The 19,121-nt window shown below is 49.6% G+C and overlaps 1 protein-coding gene across 2 annotated transcripts in view; it reads right to left on the bottom strand.

The window, feature by feature from the left end:
• Window positions 1-10,349: 10,349 nt before the first annotated feature.
• The window catches only part of CLIP2 (CAP-Gly domain containing linker protein 2), an 81,376-nt gene continuing 72,604 nt past the window's right edge, over window positions 10,350-19,121 (bottom strand). For both annotated transcript variants that reach the window (XM_039705776.1, XM_039705777.1), the window contains 3 exons: window positions 18,243-18,428; window positions 14,810-14,872; window positions 10,350-14,323 (listed from right to left, as the gene is read on the bottom strand). In XM_039705776.1, coding sequence (XP_039561710.1) covers window positions 14,312-14,323; window positions 14,810-14,872; window positions 18,243-18,428 — 261 coding nt within the window. In that variant the 3' untranslated portion in view covers window positions 10,350-14,311. The remainder of the gene's footprint in view (window positions 14,324-14,809; window positions 14,873-18,242; window positions 18,429-19,121) is intronic.

The raw sequence follows: 19,121 nt of genomic DNA, 5'->3' as shown, positions 1-19,121 counted from the left end.
GACTGGTCCAGGCCAGTTTGGGCAGTTTGGGTCTACCCCAGGGGATGTCCTCAGTCCCCCATGCTGCCAGCTGCCTACCTGGCCCCAATTCCTCATCATCTTTTCAAGCTTGCCCACAGCCATCTGCCGGGACTCCAGGGATTCCACCTGCTCCTGGAGGTTCTCACAGCGCCGGAGGAGCTTCCCCAAATGCTCACTGATGTCAAAGGTGCAGTTGGAACACTCTGCCTTTGCCTTCTCCTGCTCCTCCTGCACACTCTTCACTATCTCCCCTATCTCAGCCAGCTGCAGGAAAGGCAAAAGGAATCAGCTCAAGAGATGGGATGAATGGAACCACCAGTCCTGCATGCTGTGGGCTTCAGTGGCCCCAGCCAGTTGGGGAATGTGACTGGGAACCCTGCCAGGAGTACTGCACCAAGCCAGAAGGGCTGGGAATGCTCCCCCAGGACCTCATCTGCTCGTTCACCTTGTTGGTTGTCTCAATCACCACCTGCTCCAGCATGGCATTCCTCTTCTCCTGCTGCTCTCCCATCTTCTGCAGCTCACGCTTTGTCTCCTGCCGCAAAGCCCTGGCCAGCGGGATGGGGGCAAGGGCAGGGTTACCCCTGCAGGGCTGCTGGGCACCTTGTGCCCACAAACCAGGATGCAGCCAGACCATCTGGGCTCCCTTGCAGCCCCCCAGGGTATGAAACCCACTCCTGTCCTCTTACTCAATTTGCTGAGAGATCTCCTTCTCCTGCTGCTCTGCCATCTTCTGCAGCTCACGCTTTGTCTCCTGCCGCAAAGCCCTGGCCAGCGGGATGGGGGCAAGGGCAGGGTTACCCCTGCAGGGCTGCTGGGCACCTTGTGCCCACAAACCTGGATGCAGCCAGACCATCTGGGCTCCCTTGCAGCCCCCCAGGGTATGAAACCCACTCCTGTCCCCTTACTCGAGTTGCTGAGAGATCTCCTTACTGCTCTCTTCTTTCCCCTTGGCTATATCCTTCCTCAGCTTTTTAATGTCTTCCTCCAGCTTCTTAATCTGGGAAAACCAGTGACAGTAGAGTCAGGGCACAGACATCATGTTGTCTCAGCATGGCAACCCTTCAGCTGCACGGAAAGTCCCAGTGCCACCATCCTTTTCCCAGGCCTTCACTCCAAACCCCGGGCTCAGGGAGCCACACTGAATTTCCCCATGAGAGCTCAAAGGTAACATCACCCCACAGCTTACTGAGGCAGCCAACTCCTTAATCTTCTGTGCCGTGTGGGACTGTGCCCTCTTTATGATGCCAATCTCCTCATGGAGATCCAGTGAAAGAGACATGTCCTAGCAGAGAGGGGTGGTGGGAGTCAGTCTCTGGGGAGGGCCTGTCGGGACTGGCAGGGTGGTGGGGGCAGCACTCTCCATGCATCCAGCAGGCAGAGCCAAGGGTATGGGCTGCTGTCTCAGACCCAAAACTTGCTCCCAGCGGCAGCTCACCTCATCCTGTGCCTCCTCGGCCTTCTTCATCGTCTCTACCCTGGGGGCCTGTAAGAGAAAGTGGTAAGAGAGGCAAGTCCTTGAGGAGTGTCTGTGAGGAAGACAACTTCACCACCACAGTGGTCTGCACAGACCTGGGCATTCTGGCGGTTCATTAAGTACTTTGGTATAACACCCCAAAGAGCCCCACCCTGCCACGGGCAGCCCATGGCACAGCCGGGTGAGCAGGGAGAGTCCCAGTGCCACCTGCCCCAGCCGGGCTCAGTGTCAGAGCACTGAAGCCCATCCAGACAGCAAAGAGCCCCTGCCAGCGGCTCTGCCAGGGCAGTGAGGGCAGAGCCAAGCACGGCTGTGTGAGGAAGCAGAGAGGGGCTGTCTGCTGGGGGAGTGCCCAGGGGCGGGGAAGAGCCTCTACCTTGGACGTGTGTTTCTTATAGTCTTTCATCTCCTTCTTAAATTCTTTCACTTCAGCAGCCACATCAGCAAGTGAGGGGCCACTCAGGTGGCCCGGCCATGGCTCCTCACTTGTCAGGTACTGCACATCCAGGTGCTCCAGCACAGCCTGCAGCAGTTTTCTCATGGCTGCAAAATGGACAGCCCCATTGTTGGGCATCCCGATGGCAAGATCCAGCAACTGGGAGAGGCTGAGTGTGTCCAGGGATGTTGCCATGACTGCACACACTCTGTCCCTGATTTGTCCCAAGCCTTCCTGCCCAGTTGGGTCTGTCAGGGATGCTAAAATGTATAATGAAAGGGATAAGCAAAAGTGATGGTAAAAGAGTGGAGTAGCCAGCAGGCTCCTTCCTCATCCCTTGTCCGTCACAGACTGGAGCTTGCTCTGCTCATGCCCCTTTTCATCACAACTCCTGTTGCCAGGCAGCACACCTCATCCCTGGCAGCCACTGGGTCACAGACTCATGGAGTCATGGAATGGAATGGAATGGAATGGCTTGGGCTGGAAGGGACCTCAAAGGCAGAAACACCTTCCACTGGCCAGGTTGCTCCAAGTCCCATCCAGCCTGGTCCTGGACACTTTCAGGAATGGGGCAGACACAGTTCCTTTGGGCAACCTGTGCCAAGGCATCACCACACTCACAGGGAAGAATTTCTTCCCAAAACCCAGTCTAACCCTGCTGTCTCACAGTGTGAAACCGCTCCCCCTTGTCCTGTCATTCCAGGCCCCTGTGCCAAGTCCCTCTCCAGCCCATTTGGAGCCCTTTAGTGACTGAAAGGTGCTTGAAAGTCTCACAGGACAGGAGAGGCCTCACTATATTTCTTTTAATCAGTTTAAGACTTGAGTTAGAGCGAAGCCACTTCTCCATCTGCTGTGTCAGTGTCCTGCTCTGTGGCACCTCATGTTCTCAGTCTCTTCCTGCATTGTGGAGCAGGCACTAAGCCTGGCTTTGCTGTGCAGTGAACTGTCAGTGTGAGTCACCACGGGCAGGACACTGACACAACCACAAAGCCCCAGATGAAGCCCAGGGTACCTCAATGTTTGTTTCCTCACCAAGAGAGGGATCCCCAGGCAGCTGCTGGGCAGAGGCTGCAGGGGGGCCAGCAGCCCCACAGAGCTGAGTCCCTGGGAGAGAATCACCAACCTGCTGCTTTCCCCTGGGTTTCAGACACGGCCATTGCTGCTTTGGCACAGCAAAGCCAGGGCCTGGTTTGGAGCATCCATTGGGATCAGCCTTTGCCAGGGAAGCAGTGGGGTGCTGTTCCTCATGCTGGGGGTGCAGGAGGAGCCCCGTGAGCCCCTGGCTGAGCTGTAGGCTTGTTGGGGCACAGACTCCTTTCTCCTCAGGAGTTCAGGGCAGAGAGTCTCCGTGGGTGAAGCCTTTGTACCATTTCCTCCAAGTCAGGTTTTATGTCAGCTTGACAGTCCATAAAGAAGACAATGAAATCATTTCTCCTACCAATGTCCCCAAGATTGTGTGGGAAGACAAGCCAAGTTCTTCCCTTGAACACCTGCCATCCACCCCCACCTGCCCCTTTCCAAAACACGCTCCCTTCACCCCTTCTCCTTCCTGCTTCAAAACTCTACAGCAGCAACCTTTGGGTGAGGGGATACAGAGCTGACTTATGAGCCAGCAGAGGAAATAAACCATCGAGGACTCTCAAATCGGCTTTCAAGCATTGGGAAACCTGACAACATGGAAAGGGAATATATTTCCTGCACCCTGACCTTGTCAGCCACCTTCTGCTGTTTCTTTGTCCGACATGTGAACATGGGAGACGCCTGCAAATCCTCTCTGGCACATCTTCTTAGCTTTAAGTTCTCTAATCACTATTGCCTTCGTTTGTTTTTTTCACCCTTCATGATTTTTTCTTGTCCCTAATTTCTTGAGCTGTTTATTGCATACAGTATGAGAAAGAAAACCAGCATCAAAGGCACTGTCTGCAGTAGTGACCAATGAAGTTAATTTCCAGGGCCATGACAAGGCTTGTAATAAGCAGCACATCTAGGGAAAAGTAGAGCAAAATAAGTTCGTTTCAGTGCTGTGTTGTTTATTGCTCAAATATGTCTTGTAAGAGACATAGGAAGATGAAATAAGAGCAGTGAAGAACAACAAGAACAAGAAGTGAACAATGAATCATGAACATGAAATAAGAACAATGAATAAAGAACAATGAAATAAGAATAGGAAGTTAGAAGAAGAAAGAAGAACAAATAATTTAGAACATTAATACAGAACACGAATTAAGAGTGAAGAACATGAATTAAACTGGCTTGTCTGCCTTCTTCACTTTTTTCTTTGGAGGCTTCATTCCAGCTGGAGACCTTGGCTGTGGGTGTTGTTTTCTGTATGGGTGAAAGAAGGACATAAAGAAATTAATTCAAAACAGTTCGTCTCCCCACTTGTTTTCCTCCGAAATTTGGTTGGTGTGTTTTCTTTCCTCTCCATCTGCTCATGTGACAGCACCTCTCAGCTGCTGCCGTAGCACTGCTGCCCATGGAAGAACTTGGTGCCGTGGAAAAGTTCCTGCTGCCAGGGCTGAAGAGCTGCTACTGTGAGAGTGCAAAAGCATCCAGGAGGGTCCATCTCTCTCCAGTCTCCTGTGCCCAATGAACTTCCAGAGCTATGGATGGATTTTGGACCCTCCGCGTTGCTGTCTCAGCACAATGGATTTGTTCTGTTCTTGTCCTGCAGTTGTTATTTCCTTGCTTACAGAATCTGGGATTTTTGGGTGACCTCTGGGATGGATCAGCTACAGTGGCAACACTCCCTGCCCCGAAGGACAGGTGGTGGCCAGTGTGGTGGCTTTGCCACTCAAACATTTCCCCATGGCTTCTCTCGATCACTTTTTGGTCAGTGCAATTAAATCCATACTTACAAATTAATAATTGGGATGGCATATTTCCCACTGGGAGTAAGCATTGCTCCCTTTGTGTTGGGGTCCTTCACCTCCACCATAAAACTCATGGGAATTCCTGAGCTCCTTTTAAGCCTGGGAACAGGGCTGGTAGATGATGATGGACCAGGACCCAAGGGTGGCTTCAGGTCACTGCAAGTTTTTGGGGGTAAAAAAAGAGGAAGGTAGGAATGTGTGTCCCTTGTCAGAACAGATCCCTTGTCAGAGATAAACGCGATTCTTCCGTGTTCTTCCAAGAGCAGATTTGACCTTACCAACACTTACTTGAGGGGCTCATAGTAACAGCAGGACTGGATCATCATGGCTTTGATCTTGTCCTCCTCTGCAGCGTTGGCCTCAGCCAGATTTGGGGTCTGTGTGACAGGGGAGGGTTGGACATACACATGAAGAACATCTTTGAGCCTCCACAGCCAAAGACAACCTCCATGCAGCCCAGGAGAGATCAACCTCGAAGGTTTTGCTTTCACAGATGCTCCTTCACAAAAGCAACCAATTCAGAGATGTAATAAATGAGTGTTTCATTGACACAGTGTTTTTCTGTGCAGGAACAGTATCCAGATCCACCTCTCTGGAATCATTCCCATCAGCATTTACAGAGAATTTTACAGACACTTCCCCAATGTGTTTGAACCCAAATGGTTTACAAAACACCATCAAACCCCACCAAAACATGTCTAGGAATAGACCCAGATTCAAATATGGCACTTTTTACAAAGTAATAATGATACCAAAATAATTTACACTGTCTGCAACCAAACAAAGGAGACTGTGTCCCCAGACCCCAATTTGTGAACAAGTGCAGCAACCAAAGAATAGCTCTATAGCTGTCATGGCCAGAAATTCAAAATTCAAGCCTCACAAGTGTTCTTGTTCCAGAAACCTTTGTTTTGGCTGCTGAAAACCTCCCTGAAGTGTCCATAACTTACAGCCAGTTCAGTTCTTCTGTACACATCTGTACAACACAAACTGTTAGTTTCCAATGCAAAACTGATGATACAAAATGGGAAACAGGTGCTGAAGTGCTGCTGCTTTGGGTCTTGAAAAGGACTAATGCTGCCACATTATGTTTGGGCCGATAAGGTGCTCCCTTTTCCTCTTCCCAACCTGGGAACTTCTCTTTCTGGGATAGCATCACAACATACATGCATTTTAAACTTGCAATAAACACCTTAAGTTATTAAAAAATACAGTTTTGATCACATTACCACAATTATCCAGCTGTAGATCACAGTATAAGATTTAAAAATACTAAGCAAAGGATTTTTTTCAAGTATTTGACACAGACTATATATACCTTATATATACCTATACCTTAATGAGCTGGGCCAGAGAAAGAGGGGCAGAAGAGTCAGAAATCTGTTCACAAAAGAATTAAACCATATTCAAGTTCGATGTCCAGAAAATGAATACAAGGCTGCACTGTTTAGAATGAAGTGCAGTGTGTAGGAAGAAGTGTGAGGATGGGGTTTTACGTACTGCCTTGGATGTTCCCCTCACTGGCTCATTGTGGTTCCTGGCAGAAGAAACAGAGGTGATCAGAACTTAAAATTAAGCACTTGGACCCAGCATCAAGCAGTGAAAACCAACAAGAACACCTGAACCTCAAACCATTATGTTCTGATAGTTGAATGAATGTGGGAATTTATTTGTCTTCATAAACTCTTCTCTCTTGGTACCTCCAGTGCAACTGAAGCCCCCAAAATCTCATATCTATTGTCACCAGCTGCACAGGAGTGAAGTTTCTTGGCCACAACAGTGACACTGTCAACGCTCAGGAGTGCAGGTTTCTTTCAGTGAAAAATGATCCCTCCTCTGCCAAAGCAATACCAGAACTGCCAGCAGCTCCATCTCCAGGATGATGTTTCTCTGTGGAAGCCCTGTGTTCAGATCTCTGCCATCCTTAAACCACAGCAGGGCCAAAGTGCCCAGTGTGTTACAGATGCTACAGTGACTACAAATAGTGGGAGAAAAGTCACCTGTAAGCCTTTCCTAGGGGTTGGTGCAATTTAGGAGCTCTGTGGGGGGAAAAAAAAGAGTCTTAATTGGCAGAATTTCCTTTCAGGTGATCTTGAATTTGCAACAATATTTTGGGAGCCATTTATTACATTTGCAAACTTGCTGAGATTCCACACACACAGTGATCTGTGTCTGATTCAGGTGCTCAGGAATCAGACACACAACCCCTGTGACAGCAGATCCTCATCCCTCCCGCACATCAGCCAGATTTTCTGCCGTGTTTCCAGCTGGAGGGACAGAAAGCTCCTGTGCCTGGGTGACTGCAGCTCACAGCCGTTGTCTCGTGGCTGTCACACACAGGAGCTGATGGGATCTGAGCACTGCCAGCATCCATCCTCTCACTGCAGGGGAGGGCCATCCAGCCCCAAAGGGAGGATGCTGGGACAGGCCAGCACGGAGCATCCGTATTTGCATTAACCCCAAACCAAAGCCATGTTTAGAAGCAAAACACTGAGGCGTCCAGAATTCTTGGTCTCTATTCTACAGACAGGGTGTAAAAGCCCCAATTTTGGGTGCAAGATACTTGCCAGATACCCCACAGTCCCCAAACCCACCTTCCCCAGTGCAAGAAATAGTCAAATACTGACAACCAGACTCTTCTCAGATGGGAACACATTAAAAGTTTATTTCTAATAATAAGTAATTGTTACAGAGTGTACCTGTCATTACTATAAAGCCACTAAAAGCAAACACATACAATCTGTAAACTCCTCGTGGAGGAAATGGGATCTGCAATTTGGCTCTCAACCCAATCATCCCAAGAACAAAACCAAGAGAATCACCTTAGGATTTACCAGTGTTGCAGTTTGAACCCCACATCCCCACAAACCTAACAGTAGGAGTCTGCTTTGAAGCAGATACATTAAAATCTACCCCATGAAAAAGGAAATTAACAGCAGCTTTGACCAGATGCAGTCCAAGTGCCTCTGCAAACCCATATCCAGAAAAGAAGTTCACACCCTGACATCCCTCACAGGGAATCCAGAGATTCATGGATACTCACGCAGCTCGAGCTGGGACCCTCTTCACGATCACGGAGACGTTCTTTGGGATCTGTGCATCATCAGAGTATTCTGGGAACAGCACAAATGCAGGACAAGTATGAGTCAGTTGGAAAGAATGGATATGGACACGGAATTAGATGGTACATCACAGAATCCCTTTAGAGCTGCAAAAGCCAGTTTTGTATGCACCACTGTGCTTTCCCGCCCTGGCTTTTGTCCCCAGGGCAGAGCAGGGCTCCCACAGCCTGTGGCACTGCCTGGCTGATCTGTGCCACTGCCCCTGGGTGCCCCGGGGCCCGGGCCCAGCCCCACTCACCTTCGCTGGTCTCAGCTTTGAGGATCTGCAGGTCACAGTTGGCCACCTTCAGCCTCTCGCGGGCCATGATCTGCCGCTTGAGGTCACCCAGGGAGATGCTGTGCCCGTGGAACGTGACCACGTCGTAGCCCAGCTTGGAGGAGAACTTGTAGTGGACACCCGACATGGCCCTGCAGTGCCAGCCCGGCCTCGGCTCCCTTGGCACTCGCTGGCTCCCAGCCCTGGCCTGGCTGGGGTGGCTCGGGCACCTCTGCCTCGGGTGCTGCCCAGGGCAGCAGGACAAACCCACAGCTCTGGCAGAGCACTGAGTGCTGGGCACCCCCAGAGCTTTGTGACCTCGTGGTGTGGAGCCATGGAACCCCCGAGCTCTGCTCAGCAGGACCATCATCATCTTCAGCACACATGGAGGGCAGCCACGGAGCACCAGGGTGGTCATGCTGAGGAAGGCTCCACGTCTTCCTCTGTCAGCCTGTTCTTCTAAGCCTTCTGATGTTTACATTTTTGTAATGGAGTTTCTCACGCGCTTTTCATGTAAATAATGATTGTTTTACATTCCTTTCTGAAGGAGAGGATTGACAGACTGTTAGTTTAACCAGTGTGGTTGGAGAGGTGGCAATTTCATCCTCCAATCCATGGTCACTTTTAGAATTCTGTAAATACTGAAGTCCAGAAATAAACGTACCTTTTTCGTGTGAATATCGTTCATTTCGTGTCATATTGTGCCATTCCTCAATGGTCCTCTCTGATGAAGGCTGGCTGTCTTCATCGCTGTCCCCTTTCCACCTCTCTCCTCTAGGCACTGCAGTCTCTTGTTGGCTGTTTCAGTGATTTTCTCACTGGTTTCAGCAAGCTCTACCCTTCATTTTTGCAAGTCCTGTTCCCTATTTCTTGCCAAGTTTCATCCTGGGTCTCTAGCCTGTGACTAAAATTTGGTTGCAAGGTATCTTGTGCTTTCCCAAGTATGCCTAGACACAGTGTTTTTAACCCTTTCAGTCCTGAGACCCTGCACTGCACAGGGTCAGGGAGCTGCTGGAGACACAAGAGCGCCTTCCCCACCTTGAAAAAATAAAATCAGGGGGTATCAAGGATATATGCACAGACTCTGTTACAGCTCTGGGATAAGGCTGCATGGACAGTTTCCATGGTGTTGTCATCAGGCACCTGTAATTTTCCTGGGGCTTTGCTCTGGAATAAAACCAGCACCTGCAAACCTCAGCTGCTGTTGAAAAGAATTTAAAGAATTTAAAACTTTCAGGTAATCTTGGTAGAGGAGAATTTTTAATCCAGGAAAAGCAAGAGGAAAATCATTCCAGTTTTTCCCTATATCTTAAGCAGTTGGCAATACTTTTCTGTAAAGGAACTACAGCCCCTGGATGCAGGAAAACATGGCAGGAGGAGATGGATGTTCTCTTGCTATATGGGCAGTGCTGAGCCAGGGCACAGGCCACAGGCAGTCCAGGAAATTCCCAACTGAGAGGTTGTACCATGAAGAAACCACCAAGCCCTGGCAAAATTCCTTCCAGTCCTGCCTGATGGGTGACAGGGTAACTCAGTGATGCTCAGAGCATCCACATGGACATGGTGGGAACAAGGGACAAGAGAGGCAGGGGCTGGCAGCTCCTCCTGGACTGATTCACTGCCATCCCCAGTTCCATGTGCTCAGGAGGGCTGTGGTGGGTGACCTGGAAGGAATGAGGATGACCCAGGCACAGTCTGTGCACAGTGAAGGTGGCGCTGCCCAAACACGCATGGATCAGTGCTGAGGTGCAGGGAGGTGGGTCTGGCACAGCAGCCTGCAACGCTCCTCACCTCAGGCCACTGTGGATATGTCAGTGAGGGACTGGGGAGACAATTAGATGGAAAATAAACATGGATTAATAAATAGCACAACCACTCTGAGGCTTGGGACGTACTCAACAGCAGGAGCTGCCCAGCCAGGAGATGGTGCTGGGCTTGGCTGTCCCCACCTCTGGCACGGGGTGCACAAGAGCAAATGCCACTGTGTCCAGCTCAGCTCCTCCCCAGGACAGCTCTGCAGCCTCCCAGGCACTTGCAGAGCCCAAACACAGACGGCTCAAGGTCACAGCTGGGGCCCAGGGGCACAGCCCCTTCCAGCTCACAACACTTTGTGCACTGCAGAACAGCCTGAACATGCCCCAGCAGCCCCAGGATGCCCAACTTCAGCCACAGAGTTTATTGTTTAGTAGGAGCTCACCACACCAGCAAGCCAGGACAAGGGGGATGGTACATGAATACAGATGTGGAGGAGTTACACAGACAGATTTGTACAGCTTTTGTACAGAGGAAGAAAATGAATCAAATAACAAAATAGACATTAGCAGTCAAACATTTTTTTGTCTTTTTTTTTTGTATCATACTAACAAAATCTGATAGCCAAAAAATGACTAAGCTACAAAATTGTAATACATACTGGATGGGTAAAAGGTTATCATCCATTTATACATCTAGTATCATCTTTTTTCTGGTAACTTACAGGAGGCTTATAGGATCTTAGTGTATTAATAACTCCCTACAGATAGTGCTGAGCTGCTAAAGCTGCTGAATAACGGAGTATTGGAATTTTCATTAAGACTTTTACAGTGCCATTTGCATAATTTTGTTTAATGAAACCCTTATGCATCTCTACTGCGAGTGAGAGGAGCTGCTGGTGGCTCGGGGGAGGCAGGAGCTGTAAGGCCTTGGCTGGCAGCTTGGCACCTGTCATTGCAGAGCTGTAACACCCAGGCAGGCTGGTGCCATCATTCCACAGGGCACCAGCATGGTGCTGCCCTTGCTCCAGCTCTCTGGATGCTGCAGGAGGGATAAAGCTGACATTCCCAAGCAAGACTCATTCTTTTCCCCTTTGGTCTTGAGAAATAGAGAAGAAGTCAGTCCATACTAAGTAGTCTCCATGCCAAAGGCTGTTTTTTCAGTGGATAAGGGCTCAGCTCTCAGCAGAAAAGCATCACTACCTGTCAGGGCAATGCCACTGGCTGTGGGGGCTGCTCCTTCCCTGGAGCCCAGCTGTGTGCCACCTCCTGCTCCCCACCCTGCTCCATCTGCAGATGGAAAACCAGCATGGCATCCTCAGGCTGGGAGAAAGGCTGGGGAAAGCACAGCCCTCCCTCAGCAGCTCTTGGGGATCGAGGTAAGAGCAAGGCTGAAGCCAAAGGGGGAGTGAAGGCACAAACAGGAACCAGCCCGGATAAACCACAGGACAAGGGGGCATCACCACTCCAGGGCCCCAGAGCTCTCCCAAAGAACCAAGCCAGAGGGACCAAGCATTGAGAAGTACTTTATACACCACCACATAGGTAAAAATAGCACTTAAACTTACAAATAAATAGAGGGGATGGGGAATCTCCCCCTTGCCCTTTCCAAGTTTGTCCCTAGTGTGGTCTCTGACCACCTCAGGAGGGCAGCCAGAGGCTGGTGCCCTGGGGAAGCCTGTGCTAATTTTGGAGAGGGAGGAAGTGAGTGAGTGCAACCCCTCCTGGCCCCTTACACAGGGCTGAGCTGAAGCCACATGAGCACACAAATATCCTGGTGGCATTGTGGATGGTCCAATTTGGGAGCAGCTCCCATGGACCTGCACCCCAGTGGGTGGGGGCTTCAACCCTCAGCCCTCCAACACAGTGACCACAGAGCCTGCACAGAGAGCCAAGCAGTGCCAACAGCTCCTGGCTGATCCTCAGGGACCAGCACAGTCATTTACAGCCAGAGAAGACCATCAGCACTAACTGTGAGCCTGGTCTGAACCCCTCTGTTCCTGTGCTGCATTGTCTCCTGAGCTGAGCAGGAAAAGCCCCAGGTCTGAGCTGCTCTCAGGGATGGTCCCTGGGAAGAGGCAGGAGCCAGAGACTCTTCCAGCCTGGCAACTTTGGATCTGATCAACAGAACCAAACACATGGTCCCCATGGGCACTCCCAGGGGATCCCACTCTGTACAGAGCCAAAGGGAGGTGGAAAACAGAGATATCTCTGCTGCAGGTGAAGGCAGTGGCCACAAGTCACTAGAAGACCCATACAGGAAAATAAGTTACAAACCAGAATGGGGCCTCCCCCTTGCACGTGCCCAGGGAAGCCCACAGGGTCTGCAGACATGACTTCAGAGACCACCCAGCCAACAGGAGCATTTTGGGAAACATCAGCCCTAAATTCCTAAAACCAGCAGTGAGGTATTCACTACTGAGGGCGGTAACAAACAAAAACTCCCTCTGGGACTTTCCAAAATCACTTAGAAGATGAATACTCAACCAGAAGGGTTTTGGAGGCCACTCCTACAATTCCTTGTGAAACTCCCAGAGCTAGGCAGAGATATGGCAATCTTCCTGGTGACTTGTAAGAGCTGAAGAAACACTTGTACAAGGCAGGATGGAATCCTACATTAATTATTTCCAGCCAGTTCAATCCCATGCTCTGCCTCCTGCTACCACAAGCAGATTTCTGCTGGGATTTCTGACCTGCTTTACTTGCCCTTCCTCGCCCATCCTCCTCTGAAGGACAGGAGATCACCAATCCTGCATCAGGTGAGAAGGGTCAAGTGTTCAATGTCATCCTCCTGATGGCAAAATCACAGTCCTGAAGCTCAAGTCTTTCCCAGGCTGCTTCTGGCTGTTCATCCTTCAAAGAAGCAGGAGTCTGGCAACCCACTAAGAAAAAGTGACAAAACTTTGTGGGAAATCAGGGCAAAAAGTAACAGAGCTGATGTGCCATCGTGTTCACCTGCTGGGGGTCTGGCTCAGGTCTCCTGTCCCATCTTGTCCTTTCACAGATGTCCCATCATAGCAGAAGGAGGAGGAGGTGGCACTGACTGGGAGAAGCCTGGAAAAATATTGCTGTGACTGTTCCCTGTGCTACTGAAGGGTGAACCTGAGCTGGGCTCCTTCACATCTTTAAGAGCATGTTGTCACCTTTCTCTGCCCTATTATCACTTGGCAGCTGTGGTGCAAAGGTAGAGTGAAGCCTTGGGAAGAAGGAACAAGATCCTCTGCGGGTGCAGACACAAGAGCTGCCTGGGCTCTGGTCTTGGATTGCTTCTGCTCCAAATACTCACAGCCAGGCCATGCACAGAGGATTGCTGAAGCCATCAAAGTCAGGCCCACAGCAGCACCTTCACCTCAGCCATCTCAATAGCAGGGGATGGGCATCACACTGAAGAGCTCTGGAGAGCACCAGGCAATCACAGTGAGCTCTTAAATTGAACAGGCAAGGAGGGAACCTTTTGTTCAATGCATCTGTCCCACACTGACTGCCCCCAGCATGGAGCTCCAAGGCCAGCAATGCTGAGATCCAGCACCTGTGGAGTCCTGAGCTCAAAACAGAGCCCATGAGCCCCCCAGGAGAGAGGGGCACTGAGCTGGACAGCTCAGGCACAGGACTCCAGCAGGCCTGCTCACAGATCCCACTGCAGGAAGAAGGGCCAGCTACACCCAGGCAAGGTGTGCCTGACCCCAGACTCAGAGCCACCACAGCTTCTTCCCCAAATTGCAGGGGAGAAGAAACAAAATAAATATCCCTCTGAAACTGGATTATTTCCCACAACATACTATAATACAAAAACTAAGTGCAGCCTCTGCTCTAAAACAGTGATGTCTTCCAAAAGGGAGGAGGGAAACACATCCCCAAAGCTCACATCATCAGCCCAGCAGGTTTCACTCACTTGTGCAGGTCCTCAGGACACCAGGGTGTGTGGGAGGGAAGGGACAGACCCCGTGGGAAGGGTGCAGCCTACGGGCACATGCTTTGAACACCACAGGCAAATCCCTTGGCAGCTCCTGTGGGGTTGCTGGGACCCACTGACACTTCAGCCACAGGTCAGGGCAGCTGTCATCCAAACCACGTCAGCTGGTGGGACAAGGGCAGCTCAAACAATACAAATTCCACAGTCAAAACCAATACAAGTAAGAAACCAAACCCAGAGAGGTCTTTCTGCTCCCTCCTGGAACAATGGCTGTCTTGGAAAACTGGGCTCTGGGATTGTCCTGGTTACATCAGTTAGTACATTATAAACATTGTCCTGCTTTAAAGTGAAAATACTGTGTGTGGTCTTTTGGAGGTGCTAAAGCCAGATGTGGTGTTGTTTTTCCTGACTGTGCAGAGGAGCTGATACTGGCGTGAAATGGTCCTTTCCATCTCTTCTCTATCAGAGCTTCTCCTAAAAAAAACCAAACAGATCTTGTTAGGCAAAAGCACTGAGGCTTGTTTTGGAAGAGGCATGGAGTAGAATGCCCACTGCTCTGCCTAGTATGGGTGGATGAAGTCTGCTGTGGGAGGCCAGGACAGCACGTCCCACAAATGCCACCCATGCAGAGGGGACAGCAGAGAGCTGAGGCTGGGCAGGGTCTAGCAGGGGCTGCCAGAGAAGTGTGACACAGCACTGACCCAGGAGACTGTGGGGAAGCTCCCTTTGCACTGTGTTCCCCTCACCACCACCTTGCCCATGGCTTCAGGGGGTTTCTAGTGAGGTTCCACCACACCTGGGAGCTGGAGCTGTGCACAGCCTCTTGCTTTTGCTGTGGCAATGACACAGTCAAGCTGTGCTGGCAGAACTACCCCCAGCCAAGGGCTGTCCCCACCACAGCAGGCAAGAAACCACACGAAGCAGATACTTGTTTTAAATAACATCCTGCTCAAAACTCACCTCTTGCTTGTGGGATTTATCCTGCTGGTGAATCCCATTAGCAGACCCAGAATTTCCAACAGTCTGCAATGGAAAACAGACAACACTTACTGAAGAGGGACACAGATGCTGGTGGTTTTGCTTACAGCACTGAAATCTGGCAAGACTGCCCTGTGTTCCTTAGCTGCCCACTGCACACAAGGAAAAGAGGGTGCAAAAACCCCACCCCACTTCTGGCAAGAATCTTCCTGCCCTCTGCACCTGGCTCAATCCCCATGTGCCAGGCTGCATCCCTCCCAGCTACCAAACATCCCCCAGGCTCCTCAGGGACACAGACCCACTATAAACCCCAATTCCTAAATACCAAAAACCAAATCCAGCCAAGGGCAGTTACTGCAAAGCACAGCATGCTGAACATGCAGCACTGAAAAGGACATTTGCCATTCCCTATTTCCCATCTCCAGGGACAAGTCTGGCAACCAGGACAGGCTGTTCTATCTTTAAAAAGCACAAGAACTTTTAAACATTTATAATGTTTCTCTAACAGAGTAGTATGGAGCCCTTCAGCTTCCCAATGACAGTACAGCCAGCATGAGCAAGAGAAGAAAGCTGCAGCCTGAAGCCAGCATTCCCAATGAAATGGGAATGGAATTCCCAATGGAATGGGTCTTGGCAATCAGAGTCACATTTGCTGGTGAACTGCTGATGGCATTATGGGGAGACAAGACTGCAGGGTCTGAGAGCTCCAGTTTCCATCCTCACTGGACCACGAAGGTGCAGAATCAACCCTACAGGACAGAGGTTTAACTTGATCACAAAAACCAGGCAGAAATTCAAACTAAGCTCTGATAAGAGACTGAACTGTTTGCCAGGCAGTGGAGCCTACCTGGATGGCAAGAAGAGTGCTGCTGCCAGGGCTCAGCACCTCCCACCACAGGCAATTCCCTGCCTGCAGCTCACCCCATCTGGGCACTGACCAGACAGCTGATATCAAAAACCAGGCTTGAAGTTTGGTCTCGGAACATGGTCACAATAATGAACAAAGTGGTGCAATTTGCTTGAAATGAAATAAAAAGGCTGCCAGAGGAACCACTAAAACCCTTCAAGAAAACATCTGAGTGCCAAATCCTTGTTATTTCCTGCAAAGCTGTGGCTCAGGCATCTCCCAACACAAGAAGAAGGCAAATATTTTCTTTCTGCCAAGGCAGATATCTGGGCAACAGCTGCTTCCATCAGAGAGGAGACAGGAGGTTGGAAGGTGGTGCAGAGTGAGTTACAGTGGGCATATGGCTTCTGGAGAAGAACCATCAATTCCCAAACTACTTCAGCAGGATTTGTTTGGACCAGCAATGTCCTCAGCCTGAAAGCTCCTGGTTAACAGTTCTCCTTCACAAGGGGAAGGGTGAACAGACTTCAAACTGAAACTAGGAAGCTTTGATCCAGACCTCCCTGTAAATAGCACTTTAAAAACCTGATATCAACAGAAATTTGAAGCCAGCCTTCCTGCAGTAATCCTCTGCTTATTGCACCTTGGATTGTAGTTGAAGACATAATGCTATTCTGTCATGTCTCTACATTTTCTTAAGCATGACTATATCAAACTAATAGAGGGCTATCTTAGCTGACCTCATGAAGTCTGTTCCAACTGACTTCAGGTAAGATTGGTCATTTTCTAGAACTGGGGAAGAAATAATTACCACCTGCACAGCTTCTGGAGATGGGAATGCAAAAGGGAAGCTTTGCCTTTCTCTGCGCATTAAAGTAAACAGTAACCTTCCCCTCCTGTAGCTGCCAGGAGATGAGGCTGTCACGATGCATTTGCATTTGACACACAGCAGTCACAGCAGAAGTCACTCTGGAGCTCCTGACAGGATTATGACACATGCTGGACTGCCCCAAACATGTCATCACGACTCCATCAGTCCTGCCTGCTGCTGGCAGATGCTGCACTGAGGATAGAGAGACTTGTGTGCAACACAGATCTCCAGTGAGCCAGCAGATCTTTAGGGTTGCAGTTTTTACCTTGCACCCTCCTGGCCACCTCCATGCCCATAGCACTGCAATGCAAACAGTGTTTGGTGTATCCAAAAGAGATTGTTGTGGGAGGAGAAGGCTTGAAGTCCTCCAGATTACCTAACACAGCACATCTGCACCTGCATCAGTGAAAAAAAGCTCTCTGCCCATTCTGTGTCTAGTGGCTTTTCTCTACTACCCTAAGGTGTCTGCTTGAACACCAGTTGTAACTCATTGTTGCAAGAGAAAGACATTTTTCAGCTGAGAGTTTAAATGAGCAAGTACAAGAGAAATAACAGTGCATGTGAGCTCCAAAAATCACTGCCTAATTGCAGACCCAAGAGAAAATACAGCTACAAAAACATTCAAGGGCATGAAGCACAAAGGTTGGCACAAGGGCCAGGTCACTTTGCAGGAGGAATCAGTCAGGGCTGAGACTCCACAGGTATGAGATGGAAAAGCCAAATGTTGAGAGTCAAGCTATTTGTACCCTTCAGTTTCAGTCAGACAGGCAACAGAAGCAGCTTTTCTTTAGTCAGAAGAAACAAAGGGAGATCAGAGGAAGTTGTGGAGAGAAGACAGAAACTGGAGTGGGAACATTCACAGTCCATCAGCGAACACATCTGACACCAAGGTGGTAAGAGAAATGGAAAGCATTTTCCCACAGTCACCTGCAACATTTCTGCTTAGGGACACACAGGTAAACCTCTCAAAGAAGAGGGATGCCAGAAAAACCTCACCCCTGAGTCATGAACACCTGCAGCCAGACAATACTGTACACATAAAGAACAGTTACAGTGCAGCTCCCCAAAACCCATGTTTAGCAACCATTCTCTGGAGCACAGAGGGATCTGTGATGACCAGCTAGTATGGATTTTATACCATTAGGCTACAGCTGGCAGAACAAGGCCTTGTCAGGGGGACCCAGCTGATGGTGTCAGCCCTGAGCACAGGGCATGGTCCCAGGGGATCAATGAGTATTGTAAATTCACAGCGAGCCCCGTGGCAGGGAAGAATGATGCATCTGATTCCATATTCTCAGAAGGCTAATTTATTCATTTATTATACTATATTATATTAAAGAGTACTATACTATACTAAAGAATACAGAAAGGATACTTACACAATGCTAAAGAGATAATAATGAAAACTGGTGACTCTCTCCAGAGTCCCAACACAGCTTTGCCCTGATTGGCAAATGAGTCAAAACAACTCACAGCAGAACCCAATGAAACAATCACCTGTGGGTAAACAATCTCCAACCACATTCCACATGAGCACAACACAGGAGAAGCAAATGAGATAAGAGTTGTTTTCCTTTTCTCTGAGGCCTCTTGCTGCCTTTCAGGTTCCCAGGAGGAAAACCCTGGGAGAAGGAATTTTTCAGAGCATGTGAATGCCACAGATGAGGGCCAAGCAGCCCTGTTTGCTGATGCTGTACCTGTGTTTTCTCAGAGGAGAGCCTCATGGCTTCCATGAGCTTCTCCATCTGGTGCCCGTGCTCCAGGGCGTTGCGCAGCACGTCCTCGGTGCTGACGAGCCGGTGCTGCAGCCGGATCACCTCTGACTCCGAGGAGGGGTCGATCAGCGAGTACCGCCGCTGCTCCGGCGCCGCCTTCTCCCTGTCCTAAAGCACAAAGGGAAAAGGGGAGATGTTACAGCAAAACTGGGTATCACCAGCCAGGGGCTGTGTACAAGTAACAAACGGGATGGGACTGCTGGGGAACCCATCTCGAGCTGTTTTATTTTCCAGCATCAGCCCCATTCCATGGTTATGACAATGGGAAGGTGCCAGCAGCTCACTTCCCCAGCAGCAGACCAAGAACTCAATGTCACAACTCACTTTAAAAGTTTTTTGACCAATCACACAAAGCAAAAGCATACTGACAGTAGTTCTATCCAATCACTATAAGCATACGTACCTTTGGTTAAAACATTGCTTGCTTATTTCTAATACAATACCTGCTTGTAAGCCTTAAAACACAATGCATAGAGCTCCATTATTAAGCTTAGAACCTCCTAAAATCTTGCTAGATAGACTTTTCTGCAGCTTAGGGAGTTATTCTAGACAATCATTAATAAACAGATCATTGTTCTATTTGTCCTTACTTTTCTACTTCTCACATAATTTTTCTGCTGACAAATCTTATGGCTACTGCTTAGCTCCAATCACTCCAAGTTCTGCTGTCTCTGAGGCCTGCCTTTTACAGCTTTCCAAAACCCTCTGAGATTTTAAGGATTCCCACACCAAGAGCTGCAGAAAGTCAAGGCAGAAATCCACATAATGCCTAGAACCATGCTGCAATTTCAACAGCAGATG

This window comes from Passer montanus, unplaced genomic scaffold (genome assembly GCF_014805655.1).
Source record: "Passer montanus isolate IOZ18808 unplaced genomic scaffold, ASM1480565v1 scaffold184, whole genome shotgun sequence".
Taxonomy (NCBI): Eukaryota; Metazoa; Chordata; class Aves; order Passeriformes; family Passeridae; genus Passer; species Passer montanus.
The sequence above is the reverse complement of the archived record's forward strand: the minus strand, read 5'-3'. Positions and strand labels throughout refer to the sequence as shown.